The sequence below is a fragment of the Phaethon aethereus genome (genome assembly GCF_964289735.1).
Source record: "Phaethon aethereus genome assembly, chromosome: Z".
Classification (NCBI taxonomy): domain Eukaryota; kingdom Metazoa; phylum Chordata; class Aves; order Phaethontiformes; family Phaethontidae; genus Phaethon; species Phaethon aethereus.
In genome coordinates, this window is record NC_138577.1 from 42,912,096 (window position 1) to 42,935,853 (window position 23,758).

The 23,758-nt window shown below is 40.8% G+C and overlaps 1 protein-coding gene across 2 annotated transcripts in view; it reads left to right on the forward strand.

Annotated features, from left to right (window-relative positions):
• Nucleotides 1-368: 368 nt before the first annotated feature.
• PTAR1 (protein prenyltransferase alpha subunit repeat containing 1) overlaps nt 369-23,758 on the forward strand; it is a gene marked incomplete at its 5' end in the record, with an annotated part of 33,187 nt that continues 9,797 nt past the window's right edge. The window contains 4 exons of one of the 2 annotated variants that reach the window (XM_082013132.1): nt 369-460; nt 7,237-7,406; nt 17,053-17,119; nt 22,447-22,551. In XM_082013132.1, the coding sequence (XP_081869258.1) occupies nt 375-460; nt 7,237-7,406; nt 17,053-17,119; nt 22,447-22,551 (428 nt within the window). The remainder of the gene's footprint in view (nt 461-7,236; nt 7,407-17,052; nt 17,120-22,446; nt 22,552-23,758) is intronic. The other variant, XM_082013131.1, reaches the window with a different exon arrangement.

Here is a 23,758-nt window from a genome sequence, read left to right on the forward strand (position 1 = left end):
GGCCGCACCCTCCCGCGTCCGGCTACCGGTTGTCAGGTCAGCCCTCCTTCGACGGCCGACACCACCTCCGCCCGCCTCCCTTCAGAACGATTTGTCCCCGGGAGGAAAGCCCTTCCACCTGCGCAAACGGCCGGGACCATTTTACAACCGCCGCCCCCCGCTCCCGGGGCCTGGCCGGGGCCCTTTCTGACGGAGAAAGCGGGACCGCCGCGGCGGCCCTAGCCCGGCCGGCAGGCCCTGCGGCGGACGAGAGGCCGCCCCGCCCCACCCCACCCCGCCGCCCGCGCGTTACCCGCGGCTCCCCGCGGGCCGCTGACCCGGAAGCGCTCTGCCCGCCCGGCGCGGCGCGGCAGGGCCGGCTGCGGAGGTGGAAGATGGCCGAGTCGCCGGAGGAGGTGGCGGTGCTCGTGCAGCGAGTGGTGAAGGACATTCGTAACGCCTTCCAGCGGAACCCCCACATGTGAGCGGGGCGAGGGCCGGCGGCGGTCGGGGCCGGGGCGGGAGCGCTGCTCACCTTCAGCCCCGTTCGTGCTTCTCGGCTGGCGGCGGCCTCGCTCCCCCACCTACGGGCGGGCGGGCGGGACTGTAGGGTCCCTGGCGGGGCGCGGAGGCGCGGCGGGTCGCCCGGCGCGCCGCGGTGCTCGTCAGGGCCGGGTGCCGGGCCCAAGGTCACGCCGTGAGGGGCCGCGGGGACCGGCCGGGTTTCCTCACTCGACGCAGGGGCTTCGGCGCGGCACCTCCCCGGGGCGTGCCTGCCTGCAAGCGGGAGAGCCGGCGCCGGGCGGCTTCCCTGGCACCTGTGCTCCATGGGGTCAGGTCGCGGATGGCACACGTGTTCTCTGCTGCCTCTTCCTTTTCTGGATAACGCCACGTTCCTGCCCCGGGAGTCAAGAGTAACTGCTGGACGCCCGCGTGGCCCGCCGGGCGCGGGCTGCTTCACCGGCCCGCCAGCAAAACCGTGCAAAGGACTTAGTTATGGAAACAGGCAAGGCCTCTAAAACTGGGAAGCGGTTCTTAAAAGAGCTGCACTGGAATTGAGGTTTGGCAGCATTAAACTCGTAGCGTAGTCGAGATGGGGTTGACCTTTGCCGGTGGATGGGTCAGGCGTGCCGAGCCCCACTGAAGGGAGAGGGGTCTGTGTGTGTGTCTGAGGTAGAGCGTTGGTGCCGATGGGAGCAAATCTCGGGATTGAACCTTCCTGAATTGCACTCTCGTACAAACACCACTGTCTGATGAATGCCACCTTCAAATCTCTATCTGTTGATAGAGATGCCAGTGCTTTTTGTTGTGGGTTGTTTTGGAGGAGACAAACAGGGTGACTGTAAATACAAACTACAGTTATTGCTGTCTTGTGAGAATCAGGTTTATCTAACAATCTGTGGGTCAGATGGTCTGCGTTTTATTTTCAGTTCCACTGCTGACCAGCTCTGAGACCCTGATCTAGGCACCTCCCATGTTTCTGTTTCCTTACCCATCCTTTGTTGTTTTAAGACATAAACTGTTTATGGAAGCATCTTTCTATCTATTTATGTACACTCCATATTGGTTAGGGCGAATGAGGTAGCATAATAATGGATAACAACATAGTAACATCAGTACAGTATATTTGTGTCAGTCAGAAACACTGCAGTCTTTGAGGTGGTGGCCTATTAATCTGTCCCAGAAAACGGTATGGTAAGCAACTATGTAGGAAAATTTTACAGGCACTTAATCTATCTCTTTGAAGCAAAGAGAGGATTAGAATGAATACCCTCATGTTTCTATAAATGTAGTAAGCAACTTGAGTGGGTGGCCAAGTTTTAAAATACAGCATATGGATGATGTCTAAAAAAGAACTGCATTTTGCCATGAAGTTTCATTTTTAGGTCATGAAGCATAATGTGTGGTAAACAGCCAGTATTTGTGAATGAATGTTCTGATTCTTTGTAGTTCCTACTCCTTCGCCGTAATTGTTTATTGGTAGCAAAGTTCGAGCTTGTGTTTTTGAAGAATACGCTGCTGTTGCAGTTTTCTTTCAGAGATGAAAGTAGGCTACAAGAGTTGTGTGGTCTGAGACTGATGCACTGTGCCATGCTTCAAGTGAGGAAGCACGCGCTACTGCTAGTTGACCCCCTAAAGTATAAAAAGCAGGAACTCTTAGATTTCTGAACTGCAGTAATTGAAATGGGACTGTGCACAGCTAGAGTAGACTGCGGGCCTTTTGCTACGATGCCTCTCTGCCTCTAGAGCAACAGGTTGCAGTCATGCTGGCTAGATGCTTTCATGTATCTCAGAGGATCTTCCTGCTGGTGGCCAAGACAGTTGTAGCCAGCTGCTGTCCCTGACAGATGATGTCCTCTTGAATTGAATGGCCTGTTCGTGTCACAGATCCAGGTTTGAATTCTTTTACATGGCATCTGTCTGGCTCCACTAAAAATAAGGGATATGCCAGCTGTGTAATGTTCCTATTCATATGTCATACTTCTGTCCCCTACTCATCTCTCTTCAGCACTTGTTGTCCGTTATGTGTGTTCGCTTGCCCCTTTTGCATCTGTCAGAATGGGTGTTTTGTTCCGGCAGGTTCACAATTTTGCAGGTTTTAAAGGGGGTGTTTTCTCTGCTCAACAGTAAAAAGCATGTAAAAATACAGTTTTAGATTAAGTAGAATGTTGGCTTGTTGTTTCCCTTTTTTTTGCTTTGAATTAAATTTGCAGCAAGACTTAAAAGTACATCTTTTTAAGCTGAGTTTACTTCTAACTAAATATACAACATAAAGTTCTTTTAGCCTTGTCTTGGTGATAGCTTCATTTTCTTCAGCTGGATAACTGTGTCAGCATGCTAGTTTTCAATTTTGTAAGGCTATGAAATTTACTGGAATATATTTTTACCTATTCCTACAAGCATAGGTCCTGATAAAGTCATATACGTGAGCTGTCCCACTGGAACTGAGTGGATCACCAGCGGTGAGCAGATCAATGTCTACTTGCTGTTTGAACTTTGCTGTTCTTTTGCACATGAAGTCAAGCAGAAATAGACTCACTTGTCAAAGAAGTACATTAATTCAGTTGGCATAATTGGGAAGATGAACTCTTAGATAGTAGCCCAGCATGTGTGTACAAAATCTGAGGATACTATTTATGGTTTGCCAAGAATCACTTATGTCACTGTAGTTGAGATAATTTCTTTTTTCTGTCTCAATTTATCACATTCTTAATGTAGTAAAAATAGCAGACTTCATTTTGTTAGATTTGAAACCCTGAATCAAGGTTTCTGCTGATGTGATTGCAAATTTCTCTGCAGGGGATTCAAAAAGAACATATTCCTTTAAGTCTTTACTCTTAGCTGATGATGAAATTTGTCTTGCCAGCATTCTTTTTGTTAGATTGTTTAATACTTTTGTGCAGCTTTGATACTTCCAAATATGCCAATAGTAAGTAAAAATAATTTGCTTGTAATACTAGTGAGAGGGGTCATCAGTGCAGAACTTCGTTATTGCAGCAGAAATTTCCAAATCAAGTGGAGAGTAATGTGAGAGCAAACAAAAGGAAAGTCCTAGAGAGTGAAAGTGTCAAATTTATAGCCTCTTCAGAGCAAATATTGGCTAGAAGTACTTTGGATTTCAGGAATATATTACTGTTCTTTCGTTCATGAGGTTGTACCACTGAGATGATGACTAATCATAACACACAAATTAATTATTTGAAATTCTACACCAGAATCATGTGTATATGATGAACTGCATAAGGAAAAAAAAATTTCAACTTGTTGGATTTAGGCTTCCTCTTCCTTACCTTTCAAATGTTGTACATTCATTAGACATGTAGCCCTTTAATGAGACTCATTTTAATGTAAAAATATACACCTTTCAAGTGTCCATGCTCTGTCCATTGTTTTCCAGTATTAAAAGCTGTTTATAATTGCAGAAATATTCAACTACTTGGATCCCATCTCTGTTGTCAGTAGAACCATAGTTCAGATCCATTGATTGTACCTCATTAAGATCTCCCAGCTGTTACTCAATATCCTCTCTCTAATTCTTTGGGGAGAGGTTGGGTTATTTTGAAGATGATCTACCAGAAAAAAATCAGACTGGATTCCACCCTTCACATAGCTGAGGACCCATCACAGTAGCATCACAAGAAATGCCTCCTTCCCTAGCAGTACTGTGGTATTGCGGTTTTGCAAAAGAAGGTCCTTTTTTGTATCATCATTGTTTTAAAAGTTTAAAGTAGGTTGGCTAGGGTTTATTTTTGGGGAGTGCCATTGAATGGCTTAGTTGACAGACTGTGGTTCTCGGAGCAGGTCCTGCAACGGCTTGTCAGTACTCTTCTTCCATTGCTGAGGTTTGCAGTGTGGACCAGGTCTGGATGTTCCATGTTCTCATAGGTCTCATCATGCACATCTTCTCTGGTCTCAGCAGAGGTTGAAGAAGCTCTGTAATGTCTGCAGACTTCATGATAACCCAGCTAAAATCTTCCACTAAGTTCTGTCTACTTCCATGAGGTATTTTAGGAATGCTAAGTAGCATGGTATTCTGTAAATACAGAGATAATTCATGCAGGTTTTGGAATGTGACTGTGGTGCTTGCTTTGAGGAAAATAAATGTAGAAGCACCAAATAACTCAAAAATTCAGGAGACAGTATCAGAAAAATGGGAAATCTAGGGAGAGAAATTAAATCTGACTTTCATAGTAGATGGTGCTTCTGATAGTACATAACTCCAACAAACAGCAGCCCTCAGTTGGTGTCTCCTTCAGTATTGTGAGCAGCTTGCACATGTCACTTGACCTAGATGTAGGCATCCTCCATCCTGCAATAAGTTTTGGCAATCCTGTCTTATGAATGAGCATGTCTTCTGTCACATGGCCAGGGGCAGTTTGTGCAAGATGAAGGGTACTTCAGTCATTTCATTTTACAAGCACTAATTTAGTGGTACTTGCATGCAAGTCCTGCTGCAGAAGCTTTCTTTAGGTACATGATGGAGCAGAGACTGCAGGTGTTCTCAAGCACTGTCACCTGGGGTGACAGACCTGCCCTGTTACTTGCTCCTTCTGCAGATCTGAGGGGCCTTCAGGAGCGGAAATAGATGGTGGTTTGAATGAATTGTTTTGGCCATGAGATAGGCACCCCGCCTTAGATAAATTTGCCCTCCTGGTATTTTGCACCATGAATTCTCTTCCTTCTCAGGAACTGAACGCAACATACAATTTCTAAACCACACAGGTCATCAAAAACAATACCAGGGTGTTGGAGACAAAGTTTCTACCAAATGACAAGTCCTGGTTTGCATCTTAGCAAAAACTGCGTAATTAGCAGATAAACCATTTCTGTGTTGCACAGTATCTTGGTTAATTTCATTATGCAGTGGTCTAGTTCTCTGTTGATTTTGGCTAGATGAGTACATTTTGGAGTTGGGGTGTTTCAGGCTGACTTGTCAGCTCTGTGCAAACTCTACCTATCTGTCATTTTGGCATGTTTGAAACAGTGTTGTGAAACTAGCTCACCTGAGTCAGACTTTTTGCATTTGGTAAGAAGTGTAGGTGTGGATGTATGTATTATTTTCCATCCCCCCTCTCCTTGCTGTTTACCTTTGGTGTACTGTTTGTAAGCAATAGTGGTAAATTCCTGCAGTAGTTCACAGGGATAAGCTGTGGGTGACTGCATCTTCATTGCAGGTGGGGACCTGTATGTCTCTATGGTAAGGCCAGGCAAAGTTTGGCCAAGGACTGGGTTTGACATTCGTAAAAGCAAGGAGCCAGCAGTAAGTACAAACTTAAGGCTATAAGGTGCCATGTTAAAAGAAGTAGGCTGGAATGTCATTTTAGGTCTAATTTGACCAGCTTCCTGAATAACTTAACTTGTGTTGACTAGAGCAGCAGGGGTGCTTGGAATGTGTCTGTAGGCCTTGTATTGAGAATATTTAAGGTAGAGAATTCGCTTTCTATCTGAGATTACAGGAGACCTTTTTTCCCTGCCTGAGATCTGAAGATCTCCTTCCTCAGCAACAAAATTTTCCACTAAACAGGAGTTGGTGGGGAAATCGTGCATAATGGAAAGTATAAAATAATGTTGTGCTTTTTTCAAATGAGTGTGAATTTTTGGCAACGTGTTTGTTTTTAAGAAAAAAACTTCCAACTTCCAACCTCCCTATGCACTAGAGAAAGCTGAGGAAAAAGTAGAACATAGTATGGCCCTTTGAAACTAAACAGCTGAGTCTCTTCTGCTTTTTTGCTGGTATGAATTTTTGTGGCCATCACTATTTTACTTTTTTTAAAGTCTTGATTAAAGCCTCTCATATGAAGTTGCCATTTAATCAGGCTGGTGTCTCTGTCTCGAATCTGCCCCTTGCTCAGCAGGCTGCCTTGCATAGGAGAAGAAAGAATGGGAAAAATGGAAATGTACATGTGGAAACCCACACGTTGCTGTCTACGTGATTTTCTTTTGTACTGTCTTTGGTTTCAGAGCAGCTGGTCATGCTGCAGCAGGGCACACCTGGGTAGCTTTGGGTCATTTGGATGCCTGTACTTGTTAACTTGTTTTGTTTCCCTTGCAGTAGCTGTTGTTACAACTCCATCGCATGTCCATCACACTTGTGTTAATTCAGCTGAGTTAAACTGCGTAGGTGATAATCTAAAAATACAAAAAAGGGGCCTTCCTCATTTAGGATCTTTGAGAAAATCTAACAAAATTTTTCAAATTATCTTAAGGTGAGAAGAGCCAGAATCACTGAAAGGAAACTTCCTAGACAACAATTAAAGGATTTTAAATTTATGCTACCTCATCTAATCATGGCTATTACTTCTGGAGTCATCACCAAGTCTTAAAACATTTCTTGTTTTCTATCACTACAGCATTGGGGAGCTAATACAGAATTTTTGTAGTGACTCTTAACTCAAAACCACAACTGGCTTTTATATTGTGTTTGAATAAATTGTAGAGAGGTAAAATACATTTCCTTTTTCTGTTCAACTTAAACCTTTATTCATGCCTTACAATACGTTTTAATTATTTATTTGCCAAAATAATATACTGCATGAGTTTTGCAGAGAATGGCTTTCTGAAAATGCATTGTATTGTACCTACAGTCCGGCAAGAATCATGAAAGTGAATTGAGGATAATGAGTACAGATTTCAGTGCAAACAGGGGAAAAAATGATGGACTGACTGGGTGGGAAGCATTGCCAGTCTTCTTGATTGAGAAGAATAATTGGCATCTACTGGAAATAAGTTTAATTATATTTCTTTCTGTTTTTTAAGAGATGAAATTGGATTAATACCCTGTCCTGAAGCCAGATATAACCGGAGCCCTATTGTCCTGATAGAAAACAAGCTGGGTGTGGAGAGTTGGTGTGTCAAGTTTCTTTTGCCATACGTCCACAATAAACTTCTCCTCTACAGAGAAAGAAAACAATGGCTGAACAAAGATGGTAAGTTACCCAGTTAGAACAGTATCTGATGTGATTCTTAATGCACATTTTTTATTTATCACAGAATCATTTAGGTTGGAAAAGACCTTTAAGATCACCGAGTCTATCCATAAACCTAACACTACCAAGTCCACCACTAAACCATGTCCCGAAGTGTCACAACTACACATCTTTTAAACACCTCCAGGGATGCTGATTCCACCACTTCCCTGGGCAGCCTGTTCCAATGTTTGACCACTCTTCCAGTCAAGAAATTTTTCCTAATATCCACTCTAAACCTCCCCTGGCGCAACTTCAGGCCATTTCCTCTCATCCTGTCATTTGTTACTTGGGAGAAGAGACCAACACCCACCTTCCTACAACCTTCTTTCAGGTAGTTGTAGAGAGCGATGAGGTCTCCTCTCAGCCTCCTCTTCTCCAGACTAAACAACCCCAGTTCCCTCAGCCCCTCCTCGTAAGACTTGTGCTCTAGAGCCTTCACCAGCTTCATTGCTCTTCTTCAGGCACACTCAAGCACCTCAACATCCTTCTTGTAGTGAGGGGCCCAAAACTGAACACAGTATTTGAGGTGAGGCCTCACCAGTGCCGAGTACAGGGGCGCAATCACTTCCCTACTCCTGCTGGCCACACTATTCCTGATAAAGGCCAGGATGCTGTGGGCCGCCTTGGCCACCTGGGCACACTGCTGGCTTGTGTTCAGCTGGCTGTCAGTCAGCACCCCCAGGTCCTTTTCCACCAGGCAGCTCTCCAGCCATTCTTCCCCAAGCCTGTAGCATTGCATGGGGTTGTTGTGGCCGAAGTGCAGGACCTGGCACTTGGCCTTGTTAAACCTCATACAGTTGACCTCTGCCCATCAATCTAGCCTGTCCAGATCCCTCTGCAGAGCCTTCCTACCCTCGAGTACATCAACACTCCCACCCAACTTGGTGTCATCTGCAAACTTACTGAGGGAGCACTCAGTCCCCTTGTCCAGATTGTTTACCTTCTTTGACACTACACTGGCCCTTATTAAAGCCAGTTTAACCTGTTCTGAAAGAACTGAGTGTTACTCGGGGGGAGGGCAGGATTTGGATTGTGCATCTTGGCAACCTAAACAAGTTGTAGGGTTGCTTGGTTGAAAATGCAAATGTTTTCTCTCTTGCCCAAGCTGGAGGAGTTAAGAGGGGGGTGACTTAACTCCCACGAGTGATTTAGGGAAGTGATGTTAATCTTTACAGAAGGAATTTGGTCCTGCTTTCCTGAGTCAGAAGGAAACCTGTGGTGATGTGTGGACGTAAAGTAAGAAATAAGTGCAGTGTTTTTCAGTCATAAGGGTACCAGAAATCATTAGTCCCTATAACTTGGTAATTGTAAAGCTTTATTTCCTTTTTCATCTTTTTGGTTTGGTTTGGTTTTTAGCTGCTTTTACATGCATGAAAAATACTTTAGTATATGTTGTCTATTTTGAAATTTTTTTAAGAATTATAAACAGGTGTGACGTAGGAGGTATTTGCTTACAAAGTGTTCTGTTCAGAGTAAGAATGAAAAAGGGTAACTGTAGTTTACGAAACTGATTTTTTTGTTTGTGGTTTCAGGTCTTGTCTAAATAGCAGTCAGCATAAAAAAAAATTTTTGCTCTAGGCTTATCTCAGTGTCTTATTTCTGGCGTTTGTTCTTGTTCTTTTTGAGACTTCTTTCTAATATCTTCTACCTGCTATGGCATTTTTAGCGTTTTTGTGTCCCAGAAAGAGGGATAGCTTTTCTATTGAAGAACACCCTGTGACCACTCACAGAATTCAGATCTTTAGTATCTCACATGCACCTGAGTTTCAATTTGGGGTTCTTACCATATTTTAATTTTTTTCTGTTTGCATGAAACTAACCTAATCCGTAAAGCACTGGCTGTGTCCACTGTGCTTTAAAATTACTGTCTTGGACTATCTTCCCCTCCTGGAACATATCCAACAGCCACCATCCATTGGGTTGTGCTGATTGCAGCTATAGCAATCCTGGTTGGTTGTTGAACTAGTAAGATAAATAATTGTTTTAAATAGTGTGATGCTAGCAGACATCTGATGCAGATTCTAGCATCTAGTCATCATAGAACTAACATGCTGTACCATCTTGAACAGATAGGTTTTGAGAGTAGGTCTATGTCTATCAGGAAAAGGGGTCTGGTTAGTAACAACTTTTTCTTGACATAACTGCCATTTGCTTTTCTTAATTTTTTATTTCCATAGTCTCTTTCACCTTAAGTGGATGAAGCCAGCTGTGCATTTCCCCTCATTGAAGTGTAGGGTAAGGGATGATCAGATGGTGTTAGATGAGTCTATAAATGTGCATTTGAGCTTCTTTTGTATTCAGGGATGATATGGAGGAAGAAGATTGAGGTCTTTAGTGAATCTTGGCAAGGGAGCATCCTTAAGGCAATGAGGGACCTGGACAAGCTTGAGGAGTGGGTCTATGTGAACCTCACGAGGTTCAACAAGGTCAAGTGTGGGGTCCTGCACCTGGGTCAGGGCAACCCCAGCTATCAGTACAGGCTGGGGGATGAAGGGATCAAGAGCAGCCCTGCCGAGAAGGACTTGGGGGTACTGGTGGGTAAAAAATTGGACATGAGCTGGCAATGTGCACGTGCAGCCCAGAAGGCCAACTGTATCCTAAGCTGCATCCAAAGAAGCATGGCCAGCAGGTTGAGGGAGGTGGTTCTGCCCCTCTACTCTGCTCTGATGAGACGCCACCTGGAGTCCTGCGTCCAGCTCTGGAGCTCTCAGCACAGGAAAGACATGGACCTGTTGGAGCGGGTCCAGAGGAGGGACACAAAAATGATAAGGGGGCTGGAACACCTCTCCTGTGAGGACAGGCTGAGAGAGTTGGGGTTGTTCAGCCTGGAGAAGAGAAGGCTCCTGGAAGACCTTATTGCAGCCTTCCACAGAATCATTAAGGTTGGAGAAGACCTTTAAGATCATAAAGTCCAGTGTCAACCCAACACCACTATGTAAGGTCTAGCATTATTAAATAGACTTTAATTCCTTCTTACCAACAGGTGAATACAGAACGTGGGCATTTTAAAAAGAGTAGCATTAAATGGCAGAGAGAGTTTGTAAGTTGAGCAAGAACACACTTGCCTTCTAATTGATGGGGAGAGTTCATATGTAGGAACTTTCTACTTCTTTGCAAGTCAGATGATGATAGAGAGGAACCCATTCCCCTGGGAACATACAGTCGTCCAGTGCTGGCTGTGTACCTTGAGTAGTGTTAGAGTGTACTGGTTTGATACTTGGAGTTAATTCTCCGTTCAAAAGAGTAGCTTAAGAAAGTTGAACTGGTTTTATGTGTTGTTGTGTGTGACTGACCTGTTGATTGTCTGTATTTTCTTTTTGTCATAACAGATTTTTTTTGTGTGTTTCCCCCCAATAGAGGGTTGATGTCATGTTGATATAAGATTACCCAGTGTTGCAGTTTAGCCCCAGCTAGCAACTAAGCACCATGCAGCCGCTCACTCACTCCCTGCCTCCCCCAGTGGGACGGGGGAGAGAATTGGGAAAAAACTCATGGGTTGAGATAAAAACAGTTCAATAGGACAGCAAGAGAGAAGGAAGCAACAATGATAACAACAATAATAATACTGACAAAGGAATGTACAAGAAAAGTGATTCCCAATACAGCGATTGCTCACCACCCAGCGATCGATAGCCCGTCCCCAAGCAGCAATTCCCACCCCCAGCTAACTCCAGTTTATGTGCTGGACATGATGTTGTATGGTATGGAATATCCCTTTGTCCAGCCTGGGTCAGCTGTCCTGGCTGTGTCCCCTCCCAGCTTCCTGGGCACCCCCAGCGTTCTTGCTGGTAGGCCAGCACAAGAAGCTGGACTGTCCTTGACTGCTTAGCAACAGCTCAAAACATCAGCAAGTTACCAGCATTTTCTCATCCCAAATCTAAAACATAGCCTCACGCCAGCTTCTGTGAAGAAAACCAACTCTATCCTGGCTGAAACCAGGACACCTAGGAAAAGTGTTTTGTGGACTTTGTAAATTTCATATTGCCCTTTATTTTTTATTTTCACATAATTTATTTTCTTGCATATTCTTTTGCATTGCAGACATCTTTAAAAGACTTCTATTTCTAGGGTCTGTGTGTTTCTAACATAAGTAACTTCCATTTTTTATTTTGTCTCCGTGGTTTATGGTTGGACCTACTAAGACCTGGATTTTTTTGATAGCTGCCACCAAGTGGCATGATGCATTGAGTTCTGATAGAAACCAGTGGTTGTGATCTGATTGCAAATTCAGAATTTATAATGCAGACAATTATAAAATTCAGAAAAAAGAGCTTTAATATAAGGAATATTAATAATGTTGACTCTGACATGTAGCCAGAAACAAATTTTAGCGTTTAAAGAGCCAAACTTGCTAGCACAGGCAATCTTAGCAAGACCAAAGGTTTTCATTGCAGTGTTTTTTCCAGGTCTGAGGTAGGAGTTTGTAAGGTATATTTTGATTATGCTGCAGACCTTCTGCAGGGGGACTTTTCATTTTGTTCTCAAGTGTTACAGAAAAGTTCTCCTCTAGAAATTGCCACACAGACAAAAAAAAATGGTTTCAAGCCAAAACACAGATCACTGATTGTGTCACTCTTGCACTGAGAGGCTGGAGACCACTGATAGCTGTTAGCTAAAGGGCAGCTGGGTGCTAATGTGCTGCCACCCTGCTCTGTTCATGGCACTTTGTTGCGGTGACACTGTGGCACGTGCCTGTTCTGCCAGGACAGTACTGTGCACTGACTTCCTGAAGAGTGTCACTGCCTCCTTCCCAGATGAAGCCTTGCAGAACCCTTCCTCTCAAAATGCATATCATAAAACATTATCAGTAAATACTGGGGTGGCATGAAGTTTAGATTACTGCCTGTTTGTTGAGACTTGTTTGGTTTTCTTCTTTTGAAAATGAAACTCCATTCCCCTTTGTTTCTTCAGTTATAAAAGTCAGTTTAAAATATGTGAGAAAAAGGTCATCTACAGCATTTTCATACGTATTGAGGTTGTGTCACAGCTGTAAAACATGATGAGGACCTCCATGTTTTACCATAAATGAGTTTCACATTTGATAGGAAATTATAGCAGACACTGAACTGCAGTGGTGGAAGGAATGAAGATGGAAGTCTTTTCCAGGCTGACTTACAGAATTGTCTCTAATTTGGTGTAAGTAGGCATACTCTATCAAGTGATGTTATGTTTTCTGGACATTTGAAATATCCTAAGGATTTTCCTTCAAATTTGTTTTTATAGACAAAAGTGCATGCTTGGAGTTTGGCAAGGTAGTTGTTTTCTTCTGAATGGGATAGAGTTGTTTATTAGTGCTGCAAAACTCAATTGCATATTCTATCGATGCTTGTAACAAGCAGTGATTGCAAATGTAGTCTCTTGTTACCTCTTTTGTGTTGTTCGAATTACTGTAAGCCATTTTAAATAGAACAGAGAAGAAAAACAGCATGCTGATTTAAGTGTCTGCTTTCAGGTGTTGTGTCTGATATTCTTCTGGCAGGATCCTGGAAGGAAGGACTTTATAGTCAGTCATTGATAACTTAACTGTGACAGATGTCTAAGCTATGGTTTCTTTTGGATTCTTGAATAAGGTGGTATCTTGGAATCCAGAGTCGTGGACGCTTCTCTTCTTGCTATTGTTCCAGTTTAGAAATCCTAATTTTGCAATATGTTTTTATCTTTTCTCCAGTATTTTTTGAGAAACAATATGCATGCGTATTAGTTGTATTATAACGAGATAGTTTTCTGAAATTCCTACAAACTTCTCCTCTTTTTATATGTTGTTGTGTGTACTCCCAGAATATCCTTATGTCCCATAAATCTGTGTTTCTACTTTTACAACACTCTTCTGAAAAGCATGTCTTAGTGTGATACACTTACAAAACAAAAATCTGGATACAGCCATATTTTAAAATATAAATATAAAAATATAACAATATAAAATGAGCTAAAACTGTATTATCATATTTGTCCTTTTGGAGCTGGGGAAACCTTAATGTACAAAAAGGAACACATGTTCATAGAATCGTATAATCATTTAGGTTGGAAAAGGCCTTTTAAAATGATAGAGTCCAACCATGTTGTGAGCACCTATGGTGATAGCATCATAGGTTTGCATAAAATGTATCTAGCAGAAAGTACTTTTAAATTGTAAATAAAAGGTGTTTTTTGATGCTGGCACAGAGGGAACTAGCTGGCAAGTACTGTCATTGTGTGCCAGATCTGTCACAAGACTTTCTGTTGAAAAGTGGCTCAGGGGTTCCTAAAATTGTGTCATTTGACACCTCTGGCTCAGAATCCCCACTTCATGAAATATTCATCTGCTACCTGTTGCACAAAGCATCAAAATACATGGACATGAAAGAACTGGCTATTGCTTTGAGATTTCCCTTTTGTCTGCTTCTTTCCTTTGATAATGTTGAGGATACAGTGAACGTCTGTAACAGGAAAACGGACAAAATAGTAGCCAAGCTTCTGTTTAAATTGGGCTTGATTTGGTGCTCTTCCAGACCTTTGACATTACCAGAATAGACGTATTAACTGGAAATCATGACTTAGTAGGATAAATGAACTATATTCTTCTAACTGGAGTCATGTAGACTACAAAAACAGTTTCTAAAAAGTATTCAAAGATGGAACTAGTCTGTAATAAGCTCTTCCTTAGTATGTCTTGTCAACCATAGCATGTACAGTGGTATTACCTAATAATTACTAAAAACATTATTGTATTTGTAAAATCCAACACTCAAAAGTTCAGATTTTTTAATGACAGTTCAGAGCTGCCTCTAATCCTGTTCTCTGTTGCAGCTCTTGCTACGTCTCTACTTCTTACAATGCATTGCACACTTTCATTTACCTTTCCCTCCTATAACAAACACCTTTCTCTCTTCTAACAAATTAAAAAGTCCTGCAGACAGATCTCTTTTCTTGCACAGTCTTGTTGCATTGATACTTACCATAACTGAGTGTTGAAACCTTCAGATGCAGCCCATTGGCTTCTCGGCAAAGTGATAAGCAGCTGAAAATAAAGCTCACCATGAGAATTGTCAATCAGCCTAGATTTGGTGCTCTGAACTCTTCATAAAATATTTCAAAAATTACGCTAAGCCAGCAATTTGCTGGAAGTCTAGATTAAATATAACTTAAAGCGAATTCTCTTGTCTAGGGGAGAAGCTAGTATTAAAGGTTTTTGTGTTTATGTTTTTTGGGGGCTTGGAGGATGTGTTGTTTGTTTTTGTAAATAATCAGCAGTTGGAGAGAAAGTTGTCTGGATGGGGTAAAAATGCAATTAACCCAATAAAGGTATGTAGCCTTGCTTTGTGTTACCAACAAAGCTTGCAATTCTGATTTTTTTTTTTTTTTAATTGAAAAAACTCGCAGTTGCCATGTGGTTGGTACTGTGAATTTGACATTTACGTTGACATAAAGAAGACTTATGTTACCTTGGAAGAGTTATTATTAGCTCTTGGACTTTTGCATTTTGAAAGGCAATTTGTGTTGTTTATGACACAAGGTAATAATAGCAGAATAATCAGAGCATTTAATTATGCATATTCATGTTATGTAAAATTGATATATTTTAAAAAATATTTAATAAATGCTGATATTTTGAGCAGGTAAAATGGCAAATCTGGATGAAACAATGACAGCTCACAATTTTTACTGTAAATCTAACCTTATAAAACTGGTGTTTTGTTAAATGTTGCCAATGAAGTTTTTGAATGTAAAATTGAAACAGTAGCCAGCAAAACACTTAGTAGGTGTTTAATTTTACATATGTGAGTAATCCTGGATATTTCAATTGAGCAATTCATCTGTCTAAATAGGTGTTGAAGTACTTTGCTGGTTCAGAGATTGGCTAATTCAAAGAAAAAGCTTTTTACATTTAGACAGCAGATTAGGAAGAAGCTTTGCACAAATGAGAGATATTAATTCCGTTGCAACAAAGAGGAGTTTAAAAGGAAATCTTTCATTAAAGAAAAAAAAAACCTCAACTAAACATGAAAATAGAAAGTTAAGTTAGTTCCTTGAGGTAATTTTTAAAATATCACCATAACAGCTTAGTGCAAAATCAATGGAGTACACTAAAGAATTTTTTTTTCCTCCTGCATTATATAATAGCATAACATGTTCCTCATAAGCGGGAACATATTGGGAAACAAAAAATTACTTTGTTGGACATAAATGAATGAGTAATCATATAGTAATATACAAAGGTATTCCACTTTTTGAGCCACTTAGTACTTAACTTCTCTCAAAATCTTTTAACCAAGATACATGAAGCCATGTTCCTTTGCATTTTGAATTAATATGCTCCATCAGTGATTTTTTTTTTAAATTTCATTTTACAGTCATATTAACTGCACTAACAAGAGATCTAGTTCCATGAGGTACCTTCTTTTGCCTTTTCCTTAAAATGTAATGAAGTGCCTCTTATTTGCTGGAAATCTGTTCAACATGTTAAATGCGAGGTGATTAGGAGAGAATGTAGCCGAACTTTCTTCGCAGTAAAAGCCTGGATAGTCACATTCTGTTTTGAAGCAGGTTTCTTCTTATCAGTTGCAAAATTACCATGTAAATTTAAGAATCATGATTGAGAACAGGTTAACTGATCTGATGCTGTGTTTCCTGAGAGCAGAGGTTAAGGGAGCCAGCACAGTGACAGGCCTTAGTATCTCAAGAGTAAGTGGAGATGCCTCATGGATTCTGACTTCTACCCTGGTGGGACTCAAACTGCTCAAACGGTACAGTGGAGTGCAAAGGGAAAAGGAAAGACGAGGTTACAATGCAATTACTCTTCCATTCTCAGCAACCATATATACCTCAGTCTTGTTTTTATGACATTGTTAAAAATCGGTGTAATACATATATCTACGGTCTGCGCAGTGCTTAAATGCAGGGATGCAAACAAATGTTCTGTTTATTCTTTTTTTACTGAATTAGTCTTAAAACCTTAGTCTGAGGCAAGACTGTCACTTTAGAATGTATTTAAAGTGTTTTCTGTGTAGTTAGATAGTGGAGTTATTTTGTGATCAGAATTCATGGTTATGGTGTTTCATTTTCCTAGCTACAGCGTTTTTCTACAGTACGTATTTTTTGTAACAGTATAGTATACGGCAGCCATCTGCAGCTCAGACTTGTACTGAAATAGTAGGGTATATTTTTCATGGTACTTATTTAAAAATTGTTGGATTTTCTTTGAAGAATTCTCTGGTTTTATGATATGTACAGTGTGTCTACAATTTAAATCGCTAAATACTCAAGGATTCTGTGTAATTGCTGTCCCTTGCTGAGGCCATACTGTATGTTTGATTATAGCAGTACAGGTAGAGGTCAGAAATTTCTAGCTGCAGACTTCTTACATGTGAGTTGTTAGCAAGACAGAAGTCCATTATTTTAAACAATGAAAAGGGAGGATATGGCTGATTTTACTCTCTCTTAAATTAAGCTAGCCTGTCTTCTGGAGTGATATGGAGCAGTGTTTTGCAGAGGTGGGCATCCATAGGCACAGCAGCCCACAGAGGAGAGTCTTTGAGGAAGGACAGGGAGTGGAGTGGAGTGCAGAGAGAACGCTGCTGTGTGTGAATCATTACTAATCTTTGTGTCTCTTGTTCAATCGTTTTAGAGCTGATAGATATCACGTGTACCCTGCTGCTGCTGAACCCTGACTTCACCACTGCTTGGAACGTGAGGTATGCTACATTCAGCGAATGACATCAGAAAGACTTGGGCCTTATGTACGACTCAGCTGTAAGCTTGGTTTTAAGTGGTAATTAGTGGCACAGCAAGAGCTTTTCAGTTAAGGAGTACTGAAGGAATGTTAAAAATCTATCCTGTATGCTTGCAGATAGCTTTCAGACTGCCTTTTTTTCTTTTTTGGTGAGTTTGTTTGGTTGTTTTTCTTTTGTAGTGCAAGCTAAAGATTACACTGCTGCATGCGAAGGCACATGTCTGGTGCACATTTTGGGGGGATGTAAGTCCTGTTGAACTATCACTCCTCTTTTTCCTTCTGTCTGTTAAGGAAGGCCACTTCTAACCTTTAGAGGGCATATCCTTTTCACTGAATCACGTACTGCCCAACTGATGTCTGCTGCCATCTTCGCTGTTTTCATATTACCCCTCTGAATATTGTAGCTGAGTCCTTTTGAGATAACAGTTCAATTTGCTGCCATTACCAGTGCAGCCCATCAAAGGTGAATAACCCTCAAGAGATACACTGCAAGAGTTGGGGAGAAAGGTGACTATCCTTTATCCCACACACATTCTACCCAACCCTGCTCCTTTCATGTACCTGTTGGGATTAGTCTAGCTTCACCATTGGTCATGCTGCAGCACCTATCCAGGAGTCATTATGGAGAAGGAGCAGGAATTTACCTCCTTGCTCTTGGTGGAGGCTAGAAGCAACAGTTCTTCGCAACCCTGTAGTCTGATAATTTTTGTGTAAATCTCAGAGGTGGGGTAATATTCTCTTTCTGCTGCCTAGGTAAGAGTGGAGACAGTCTTAAAGGAGTAGTTTTAGAAGGGCTGACAGAAAATTGTATGTTAGTGTGTAGGAGGGCTCTCATTAGAAATAGGCCTTTTGTAGTTAAGGTGCGTTATTGTGGTAGGAAAAATTAACAAAATGACCTAGAAAGATGATGGCTGCAGGTAGCTGTCAGCCCTAGATATGGGAAATTCAGGGTTTGGGGTTCTTTTGCTTTTTTTTTTTCTTTCATTGCTGGTGTAGTTCTGAAGGATTCTGCTGTGATCTATATCTTTCTAGCATCTCAGGTCTAAGAAAGGGGGATGAAAGTGATAGCAAAGGGCTTACTCTCATGAAAATGTATAGCTTGCGTAGCTTTCAAGTGGTAAAATGGAATTAGGAGCATGTGTAGGTACTAGAGCTCCTACAGTAGTATAATCTTCCAGTCCTTAAAACTGAATTCATGCTTTTGTTTTAGGTTTTGTGGATTTTTTTAATGCAAATGCATCCATCCTTATCAGTCTGGTGCTTTTTTTGCCTGACAGCTGAAAGAGTTTTCTCTGTGAGAGGAGTAGTTCAAAGTTGTAAGTGGAATTAAAAATGTTAATGAATATGGATGAGGATTGTTTTATCTTTTATGATGTTTATGGTTTACCAAAGTATGCAAATCACTACAAAAGGTGGCCTTGCTTCTCAAGTTCTTGGACAGTGGCCTGATTGGTTGTCTGTCTTTGAAGCTCTGTTTAGCATTCAGAGGGAAGCTGTTAACACTAGCCAGTCAGTAGCTGTGGAGTTTACCACCAAGCCTGCTGTAGCCAGGGGACTGCTGTGCTGAATCTGAACCTACATTGGTTTTGGCTGCCACTGGGAGTTTGCTCTTTTGAAGGCTAGGCCCTTAATTTGCACCACATTTGAGCTTCTATTCTGTGCAAGTCCTACTTCAGTAGATTACAGGTCAAGCTAGCCAGATGTGTGGCATATACAGTCATAGAGGACAGATTGTGTTCCGCACAGATGCGGGAGGTAAATCCTTATTCTGAGCTAGTATAAGCTGGGAACTAATTGTGTGGGACTTGCACTGTACTTACAGAACATGATGGCTCTGCCGTGGGATGGTTGTTTTCATCTTGCCTAGAGGATGTTTGTCGCGCCAGATTCATCTTATGTTCTCCACGCGCAGATTCACTGCTTTATTTTGATGGTAAAAAAACATTACGGACTCTAAGTATCCTAAAAAATAAAAAGTGTTATTTACTGAATAGCAGTCTTTCATTTTAGGCTGGAATAATTCTTTTTTCCTGTGTTGAATTCTCTGCTGAGAACTTCAGAGATAGTGGTTGACTCAATAGCACTGAATTTGAAGATACAGGAAGGAGGTTGTTTGAGAGTGGGAAAAGGAGGTCTCTTCCTTGGAAAGGAGACAGGACCTGACAGACCAAGAAGACTGGAGTGGCGGTGTGGAAGGCTAATGAGCATTTGAGCTTAGCTGACAGTCATAGAAGGTTCTATCTGGTTAATGAAGCACAGGAGAACATAAAACTTCAAAAATGTGTTCCCTGCTGGGAAGAGATAGATCATCTATCTTGACTTTGGAGCTGTTCTAAACAATTGTAACATGCCTGCATATGTTTGTCTTTGATTTCTTTATTTTTATTAGATGTGACTGGGAAGCTACAGAAGGACAGAGACTATAACCTAAACCATAAGGACTGAGCAAGAGCTAATTGCGTGGTGTAGGAAGGCATGCTAAAGAATAGGAGACATGTCACTTCTTAGAACTCGGAGGGAAATCCCTGTTATACTTAATGGACAACAAGACACCTGCAGTTAATCAGAATTTCAGTTATCCTGTGTTTTTAGAAGCTGAAAAATCTTCCAAGTTAAAATTACCAAAATTTTGTAAAGGAATTGTCAGAGGTGTTTTTGTTCTTGCTGATGTACTTGCTGGCATGTACAATTGATTGAAAGTCAAAAGATATTAGGTAGCAAGACACTCTGAAAAGTCAAACTTTTTCCTATCAGATATCAATGACTTCCAAGGTGTCAGCAAAAACATAAGGCAAGTCAAAATCATTTAAGATTATCTTTTATGGGAGTTAGAATTCTGAAGGCTGAATAATTATCTGTGGTTCACATGGCAAAAAAGTGTGCTAGAAATTATATATCCCAAGTTGGATGTTTCCTTAAAAAGCTTGAAAGGGGTTTATTTGGGAGTATATGATACTTTATTCATATTTGTGATTGAAGTCCCTTACTTCTGAATGGGAAGATCTCTCATTTGAAAATCTATGGAAACCTGATTTTCTGCCACAGCAGTGAAAGTGAATTCTGTCTGTAATATTCCTCAACTTTGCAAAAGAGTAAATTTACTTTAAGAGTAAATATGTGTGAGCCTACTATTTACAGTTAATGCTTTAAAATAGAAAGAGCAATTTCTTGACCAAGAGTTTAGATTTTGGAAGGTGGCCTGGTATTCCAGATCTTTAAATATGTGCATGCATTTGTTTTGAGTGTTAGACTGATGTAGGCTGCTCTTTCATTGTCCATATGGTAAGTGATTTTTACCAAGATGTCACCTTTTGCACTGCAGTAATGGGGCAATTATTCCACCTGCTCCAGTGTTGATACTCCCTGAGTCTTTCTTTTGCCTGCTTTGCAAAAGCCAACACACTGGCACTGAACAATCTGGTCAGTCTGCTGCTCCTGGCTGGTATACTTGGATTTCCTGCTGAGCACCTGCTAAAAGCATCCATAGCTGAAACATGCTGGAACTTGATTCACATAAAAAACAAATGTCATGGTAGCGATGTTTCTGGTCTCTGCAGGTAGTTCTCTACTGACTGCAGTAGATATCAGGAGCAAAACTTCCTTAAGAATTTGTTCAGCTGTTGGTTCAGTAGCAAAATAAGGGTCTAGGCCTAGATGTATGCATCTCACCATTTTTTTTGAATTCGAAATAATCTGTTGCTCACTGCTAGTGTTGCCACCATTAAGTTCTGACTGTGTGTATACAGTTCAATTAAAGCAATACAAAGCCAACTTAACAGGTAGAGTCAGTTTCCTACTGAAAACTTTCAAAACAGACAGAAAATGACAGTAAGTGCTCACACTTAAGGAATATGTCAATTTGTTTTTGAGACTTAGGCCATAAGTTTAAGTACACGTTATGTGTTCTATGTCAGGCTGCAGAGAAGTTTTAACTTCTTATTGGATGGCAACTTTTTTCAGAGTGTATTTCCTCCCTGTACCCTTCAGTCTTTTGGGTTTTGGTTTGTTTTTTTTTTCGTGTCAGAAAATTGATTATCTGCTCTTCACCTGGTAGTGTTCCTCTTGCTGAACCTGGTGCCACATGTGTCATTATGATGAACCATAAATTATAAAAAGAATGCAAGCAAACAAAAAAAACCACAACCCAAAACAACAAAAAATGCCCCACACCAAAACACCAAACTGATGCTAAAATTGCTTCTCCCTCTTGCAGTCATAGTTTTTAATTGTGACTTCTGTAGCATGTTTCTTGTCTGCAAATGGTATCCTTAGAACTTACTGTATCTTTACTTCAAAGCCACTGGAGAACAGGATATGGAGACTAATGTCCTGGGGGTAGCTGGTGATCTACAAACAGGCTTGCGACAGGCAGTAAGAGCTAGAAAGAAGAATAGGGTGTGGGGCAGGGAATTCTGTGCAAAGAAGGCAAGAAAGATAAATACAGACTTTCACTTTGCTATGTCTGCGTTGGAGGTACTCTGGGAAGGATTGCATTGGATGAACACCAAGTTTTGTTAGGGCAAATTCTTTTATTTTTTTAAACCAGAAGTTGTTTTACTCGTAAGTAAATTTAGCAATCTCGGCCTTCCTGCTGAGTTTGAAAAACATTCTACACATACAGAATATTTCCGACTTCTTTCTAAATGTAGGGATCCTTGCTGCTGTATCTCGAGCCGTATCTAAAAACTAAAGTAAGGAGGATGGGGGGAAAGCCTGTATAGAAAACTGGCTTTATTTTCAGATGTACGGAATGATCTAAGGGCTTAATTTCAAGAAGAAAAGTTTAGTCATATATGTAACCCTATTGACAGTCCTTCTATCAAAGAAAAAATAAAAAATAAAAAATAAAAAAACCAAAAAAGTTGCTTGTGTTATTAAGATACTTTTAGAGTGTGCAGGTAAAAGCAACATTATTCTCAACAGGTGTTACATACAGCCCAAAATCCTTGGCTTTCTGATTAATAACAGAAAATGTGATGGAGAGCCACATGCAACTACAGTTGACTCAGTGATATCTGGATAGGTTTGGGAACTGATGGGTTGTTTGTATTCATATTAAGATAAAGTTCTTTGATATAGTTTTATTTTATTGGGCCAGGTTGAAGAGGGTGCATGTATATAGAACAGAGTCAAATGGGTTAGTCCACCAAAGGCTTTTTAAACTCTTGTAGTTTGATGGTGAAGTCCTGTTACGATAAAAAGGAAATGCCATGCTCTTTGTTATTGGGATTTGTGTTCTGTTTTCAGATTACATCTTTTATTCATACAAATTTATTTTATCTTTTGTAGGAAAGAATTAATACTGTCTGGCACTTTAAATCCACTTAAAGATTTGCATCTTGGAAAACTGGCGTTAACCAAGTTTCCAAAGAGTCCAGAAACATGGATTCATAGGTTTGTTTCCGTTGCCTTCTGTTGCCTCCCCAAACTTAAATGGTTTTCCTAGTTGTTTTTTTTTTTTTTCCTGTGCTTGGGTTAAGGAGACCCACAGATGAAGGAGGACATCTAGAAATATAGCAGATTCTTTGAGCCCCTCAGTGTAAAATACTATGCTTTGGCTTTTGAAGATACCTGGCTATACTTTACACTTAGAGCCAAAATCATACGCACCTTTTTTGCTGCATTTTTTTAAAATAAACCTTGGAGGTGGGATAAATTTTCTTAAAGGTTTGTCATGTCTTGCAGCACCTAAAATTCTCAGCCTGAGAATTCTGATTCCACCAATAGTAAGTATTTGAATATTGTGGGTTTCTCCCTCTTTCCCTCCTCCAACTTACTACTATATTGCTTGTCTACAGGCATTTCAGAAAGAAAGAATCTGTAAAAGCTAATCTTTATAACCAAAGCTGGGTTCTTTTCCATACTGATGCTGGTCTTTCTGGTTTAGTGAATTTATTTTTATCATTTTTAACTTGAGCAATGTCATTTAGTCACCACCACTAAGTATTAAAACAGAGCACATTTTTGGAAATTACCCAGAATTACTCAAGCTCACCAAGGTAACCATCTCGGTCATGACTGAGTGTACATAAAATGCCTGTAGCACAGCTGAGTGAAGTGTAGATCCACTGCTCAACTGTGTGGAAAAAGAAAAAAATTAAAACTTTGGTATGTGTGCGATTCCCCCCCACCATTACGTATTTTTGTAGGATAACTCATCCTTTTGTAGACAGCCTTAAAGTTATTTGAATGTAAAATATCAGGAAGCCATTCGCAATGTTTGCGTTTCGCATGTCCAGCATTAGGACAACCATAAAGTTGATACCCCATTAGGGGATTCATGCTCTATAAAAAACATAAACAAAGCTTCAGTGTTACTGATATGAATGAATTTTTGGAAGAGAGAGTTGTTGGTGAACTCTTCTTTGTGAGTGCATGAGCTTAAAATTCTCAAAGTTAACCTAGAATAACCTGGAATATTCCTAGGCGTTTCTTAACTTATATGCATCTACTTATTTTCTCTTAATTTCTTTCTTAGTAGCATTGATGTAGCAACAACATTGATGGATTTCTGCAATGTTAATTTTTAATTTTGTGGTTCTTCAACTGCTTTTCATAATTTCCATGCTACTGACTCATGCTGCTTGATTGCTTTCTGTGA